This window comes from Triplophysa rosa, linkage group LG9 (assembly GCF_024868665.1).
Source record: "Triplophysa rosa linkage group LG9, Trosa_1v2, whole genome shotgun sequence".
In the NCBI taxonomy this organism is placed as follows: Eukaryota; Metazoa; Chordata; class Actinopteri; order Cypriniformes; family Nemacheilidae; genus Triplophysa; species Triplophysa rosa.
Genome location: NC_079898.1, coordinates 23,432,382 through 23,438,622, shown reverse-complemented (window position 1 = coordinate 23,438,622; position 6,241 = coordinate 23,432,382). Strand labels below are relative to the sequence as shown.

General features: G+C 38.3%; 1 protein-coding gene across 1 annotated transcript; it reads right to left on the bottom strand.

Moving 5' to 3' along the window:
- Nucleotides 1-2,581: 2,581 nt before the first annotated feature.
- Nucleotides 2,582-4,425, bottom strand: LOC130559408 (cdc42 effector protein 3-like). Its single transcript, XM_057342448.1, has 2 exons — nucleotides 4,288-4,425; nucleotides 2,582-4,138 (listed from the first exon to the last, which is right to left on the bottom strand). The coding sequence occupies exon 2, from the start codon at nucleotides 3,937-3,939 to the stop codon at nucleotides 3,028-3,030; it is 912 nt and encodes a 303-aa protein (XP_057198431.1). The 5' UTR covers nucleotides 3,940-4,138; nucleotides 4,288-4,425; the 3' UTR covers nucleotides 2,582-3,027.
- Between the last annotated feature and the right edge of the window lie 1,816 nt (nucleotides 4,426-6,241).

Here is a 6,241-nt window from a genome sequence, read left to right as displayed (position 1 = left end):
CGACTTACATTGCATTATCCTATACATTTGTTTCTAAGTAAGTGCAATCCCATGGGATCAAACCCACGAACTTGGCGTTGTTAGCACCATGCTCTTACCACTGAGCTACAGGAAAGCTACAGGAAATGAAAAAACAACATGATGAATTCTATGTAAGGGGACCCGCGGTGTATGTAGATAGAAATAGCTCATTCTAATCTAAGGTAATAAAAACATAACGCTTCATTATGAAAGGTCTTTATACACCTCTGAACACATAGTTATGTATATAATATTGCATTTCTGTCAATAGATCCTCCCAAAAATTACACATTGGACCTTTAAATAATAAACCAAACCATTTCACATCTCACATTGTTTTGTATGCCTGTTACTGCTGACTGAACTGTTCTAAACAACTATTCTAATAAACTTTGGGGCCAGTTCACTAAACAAATGTGTATTATTCACAAACCATTCAACATGCGCTGTTATAGTGCTGCATTTATGTTATCTACTTCAAAGTGAATAGAGACTAAAACTGTTTGTCAAGGTGATGGGTGTGCACCTTGGCCGGTGCATTATACACTCTTAAAAATAAAGGTGCTATAAAAGAACCATTTTTGGTTCCGCAAAGAACCATTTAGTCAAAGGTTCTTTAAAGAACCATCTCTTTCTTACCTTTTCTTACCATTTTTGGCCCCAAAGAAGTGAAACAGAAATATTCTTCACATGCTGAAGGCTCTTTATAGAACCATTTAGACAAAAAAGCTTCTTCTAGGGCACCATGAAGCGCCTTTATTTTTAAAAGTGTGCATGGCCCCATTACTTCCAGCAGCGTTTCAACATTTTAAAGAAGCCTGAATCAATTGCAAAAATAAAAAGCATATGTTTCCAGTATTTTTAAGTCTGACAGTCTAACTACATGTCAAAAAATACGCAAGATGTCACATTAACTTAGGAAGGCATTTCAAAAAATATATGTTTCGCCTGTGCTACACCCTGTCTAAGTACAACCTCAGTGAATAGAAAACATGATACCGTTTGCTGTTCAATTCTAGTAATTAACCTAATGGAACATCACAGACTCCTGCGTGGCCGTTACCTCAGGTAAACGTTTCCACCAAAGTTCAAACATCAGATGACTTCATCTGTGATGTTTGTGCTGAGCCAATGACCTTTACGTATCTTCTGGGGAATTTCCAGAATTCTCTGCCCAGACAGAGAGCATGTTACCCGAAGGCTAAACAGCAGAGGGTCGAGACACACGCACAGCTAAACACACCTGAGACCAAAAACTATCAATCAACAAAGAAAGACTACAATAATGACTACTGGATATGACATGAGTTTTTAAAGAAAAATATTAAGCTATAACAGTTGTGGAGGCCGATCAGAAGTCATATGAATCTACGTAGACCAGGATGACCTGTTTAAATAAAATCAGTTGAATTTCCAAGAACAAAGTTGAATTATGTTGCACTCCAACTCTGTACACAATTAAAATAAACAGACCTCTATGTCTCTGAAGCACAGAGACGTTCTCGTACTGGACAAAGTTTGTCTTTGGGCTGTTAGGTTTTACGATCAGTCTCAGTCCAATGGTTTTATTTATGGCTCATCTTGAGCTCTTTGTTTTCTCGCAGGAATGCCGGGAATGCTGCAGGCCGCTCGCTTTCTGTCCCAACAAGACACAGACAAATAGTACTGGCACGTTGTTTTAAACACGACCTCACCCACGCGCTCTCCCACTACAGGACATTAGGGCACAATCTGAGGAATGCAAGACGCTAACAAGAGGGTCAATTTATCTTTGTCTTGTTCTGTTTCCCTCTTTTTCCATCTCCTACAAAAATACAGATCATGTTTACTGACGACTAAGCCAAATCTGAATCGAATGTATTTGGATAATGAAAATATCGGCGCAGGGTTAATACTTTGAGGTCTCCCAACCAATCACAATGTTTAGCAGCAAAAGAGTTTTGAAAGTAATCCAAAATGATCAAGCTGCTTAGAGCTATTCATATGGATATTTATGGGTAGTCTTCAGTAAATAGTGTACACAAGTGACATTTTTAGACATGCCAAAATGCCTTTAAACACAGCTGACTTGTTGACTGCAATATTTCTCTCAGAATGTAGTGTTCTAAACTAAAAATTAGAAAGTGCTTATTTTGATGAGTTTAAATTCTGTCAATAAATAAATAAGTTGAAATCACTTGTAAAGCCAATTTGATTGTACTTCAAAATTTAAGGCAGCATTTTTTACAGCGTGGGTTTATTTTTTGATGTGAATTTCAATATACAAAACCCCCACATAAAAGCTACTTTTGTTGACAAAAATATTTTAAACATGCATTGATCTCTCGTGACAACATGCCCCAAAACAAATGTTATGTATGGGGTAAGTTGTCACAATACAACCTGCCATTACATTTAGTAAAAATACTATTTAAAAAATACAGGAGCTAACAAAATGTGAGTGCAAAAATGATGTCAATTTAATGGTTAGTAAAATACAAAAAAAATCAGATTTAAGAGAATAAAGTAACACAAAATACCAAGCTAAAATAGTTATTTATTTATTTCATATTTAGCTTCACAATTTAAAACGATATGCCTTAAAGTATACACCATTAGGATTTGGTAATGTGGTTAATGACACAATCATAAATATATCTGTGCATGAACGGTGATGTGACGGCTTGCATGAATTTACACAAGCATTACTATTGCATGACGTTGTGCATGGACATCAGTACACGGGACAAACTATTTTATCTGCATGTACAATATCATTGGCATCTACACATGCTAAACTGCTTTCAACTTAAAAGGCACAATGGGTGTGTGATCTTTTGCATAAATTTTTCCCTCCATCCATCAAAACTAAGTATGCAGAAACACTCTGAAGCTAAACATAAAAACATACTCTGGTCAGCCTATTCAGTCCATTTTCCCAAATGTCACATTGCACGTTTTGATTTGACAAGCGAGTCTCTCTATGGGCAGAGCAAATTCCCTTTGGTTCTCGTTCAAAGTCACAGCCTAAGATATCGGCCTATTCATAATATTGAGTACGTCATCCAAAATGGATGGACCCAAGTCGAGTTCGAGAGTAAAAATGGATCCTGTGATTTGCGTGAGCGACTCCTGCGAGTGGCTTTTGCTTTTGGAGAGCTCAAAGTCAGAATCGCATAAACGGCCTTCCTCCACGCCGCTATCTCTGTCTGCCCAATCACCCTGGATGCTGAACATCTCCTGTTTGTACTCGAAGTCGCCGTTGCGGTGGATCCCATTGGAACTGCTGTTCTCATTAACAAAGACGGATAAAAATGTTTCAAGCTCCTTTTCACCGCCCTGGATCATCTTCTTCTTCGCTGGTGATTTCTCAGGCGTCTCCACGTGGTTCATCAAACGTTCGTCCTCTTCAGGAACAGGACTGGGGTCGCTTCTAAATACGCTGATGGACTTGAGCAAGGTCTCCATTTGTAGGATTTCCAGATCTTCTCTTACAACAGAGCCGACTGGAGGATTAGACGGCTCATCTAGGTGCTCCAAAGGGTCCTGGTTCACCGGATACACGGTGGTGGAGATCAAAGGTAGAGTCAGCGCTTGGCTGCCCCCGATGGTTGGGAGGGAGATGGCGTTCTTCAGTACAGGCGATGGCGTTTCAACACAGGAGGCATCGGAGGCGCTGTTGGCCCTCGTGAACACACCCTGCGTGCCATATTGTGGTCGAACGATTCCACCTTTCCCAGGTAGAAGCTCGAACTTTCCTTGCAAGAACGACATGTCGCCAAACGCATCGCACTCTCCACCTTTTCCAATGTGTATAGTGTGGCGAAAATCGCCGAGAGGTGGGCTGATCATGTCGGGGGACAAAATGTCTCTCAGACGACATTTCTTTCCTTTCTTACTGTTGGTGGATTTCAGGTAGATGGGCATTTTGGCAGGCATCGCTGCTTTAGAGTCCAGCAGGTACGGAGAGGACAGAGGAACACTCTGGATTATGGTAAATCTTCAGATGTACGATAAACTTGCTCCAAAGTCTCCCAAGGGAAGGGAGAGGGTTACATTCTCGAAGAGCTTTAAATATGTCCTTAATCCTTCGAGACGCAGATAATCCAGATCAAATGTTTGGAATAATGTCCTATACCTGGGAAGAAAGAGAAAAATGTTTCCGTTTTCGTTAAGATTTTATTGTGTTCAAGACTATACAATATTTTATGAGCTTAAATGTCAAAGTAAATTTAACACTGCATCTTAAGCAATTTTGACAAAGAATGCAATTTTCATGGCACGTACCATCAGATCAAAGAAAATCTTATCTCTTATATGTATTTTGGAGACGGAATAAGTAAAAACTGAAATAACTCCTAATTATTTGTGCTATTTAACCTGCTGGTAAAACTCAAACTCAAAGACAGTTCTTACACAATTAAAACAAGAACGACAAAACTGTGTTCTATCTAAAAGCAGATTCTCACTGCAAACCATCTTATTAGAAATGTCAAGAACTAAGATTAGTATAAAAGTGACACAGAAAAACATGGCAGCGGGTGCGGGGCTGGCTGCTGTTTAACATGTGTTAATATGACACAGCTGTCTGCTTTAAGACAGACGGTAGGATGTGAGGGATCATACGTAGAGCACAGACAGAGAGACAGACAGACAGACAGACAGACAGACAGACAGACAGGGAGAAAGACAGAGAAAAGCTTAAAGTCAAAGTCACGTCTGACAGTTTACAACAGTTTGAAGATCACCTGGAAGCCTGAAGGAGCTTCGTATGAGATTCGTGCCATCTGGAAACAGTTATATTCTCAATAACCCCGGTTTTTTATAATAATTGTCAAAANTTTTTTGTTATTTCCCTGACACTGTTAGATTTCTCCTATACTTATTGTTTAAAAAGATCATATGAATTGCTTAGCTCAAGTTTTCATATACACAATAATCTGATCTGATAAGATTGATTTGTTCGTACATCCAAGTCTTGAAAGTCTTGTATGGAGCACGCACCCAAGACTTTCACTCACCACACGTGGTGATGTGACAATAAAAGTGAGTTGAGTTGACATCCATCAGATTTGTTTACACAGCCGTGTGGTGCCTTACACAGCAGTTTTCCTCTGGTTATTTAAATGATTGACAGGAAGCCACAACCAAATTCACTCAGATTTAAAACACCTCATACTATTGATCTGTGTATCTGTGTATGTGCAAAAAAACCCAGAGTATTATATTTTCGGCTGTCAATAGGATGTACTGAACATCCTTCATACCCTCAATGCAGAATTCAGTTTCTTCAGTTGCTATGGGGACATGCATTTTTATTATACCGGTCACTCTTCAACACACTGTAAAAGGTGCCAAAGATGGGTTTTTGCAAAAATGCCAAATGGAACCTTGTTTTTGTCTCAAAAAAAAAAACTTTCAGGGAAGGCTTATCAAAAGAACTAAGATTAGTCTGAGTTAAGTAGTAATTTAATAGTCTAAAGAACTTTAACTACAAATAAAGAATGGAAAGGTTTTATGGATGTTACAGGTGCCTGATAACAAACTATTTGGTATCCTTTATTTTTAGGTTACCTTCATTATTTTTGTACTGGATTTTAGATTTGAAAGAACATTTACATTCACGTTCACATTCATAAAATCACAACCTTTCATCTTTTAAGATGAAAATTGTTATTTTCATTACAGGTCAACTATTCCCTTAAGAATCGACTGTAAATGTGCATTTATAAACTCAAAGGTCATTTCAAATTTGCACAGTAAAATTTGCACTAGTATTTTTTTATCAATTGTGCTGTAGATAGAGTATATTGTATTGCTCTCACTATTTTGTCGGAGACAGGGGATGAAGTGCTTGTTTGCATGATCTAATAATAAAATAGTAAACCGACACATCATTCACGTGTGGCATTTTCATGCAAATGAAGTGTGGTGGTATTTAATTAATTATTTGTTATGGCCACTATATTTAGAACGTGACCCATTTCCCATCCTCACAAACACAACAGTGGAAAGAACAACGAGTAACAAGCATTTATTGCCAAAAGAGTCAAACAAATTGAACGCAAAAATGAAAGAATTTGTGTTCTCCGGGGCGTAGCTTGAGAGAAAATCTGGAGTTAAAATATGCGCATAGAAAGCTAGGCCAAAATTCTTAAGAAATGAAGCAGAACAAAGGAGAACAGTTTTATTAACTTAACTTTTGTGATGACTGTGAATTAACACACCAAGACGACCCACA

What these genes read in the sequence shown, in the direction of transcription:
- LOC130559408 (XM_057342448.1), bottom strand. Translation starts at nt 3,939, where the DNA reads ATGCCTGCCAAAATGCCCATCTACCTGAAATCCACCAACAGTAAGAAA.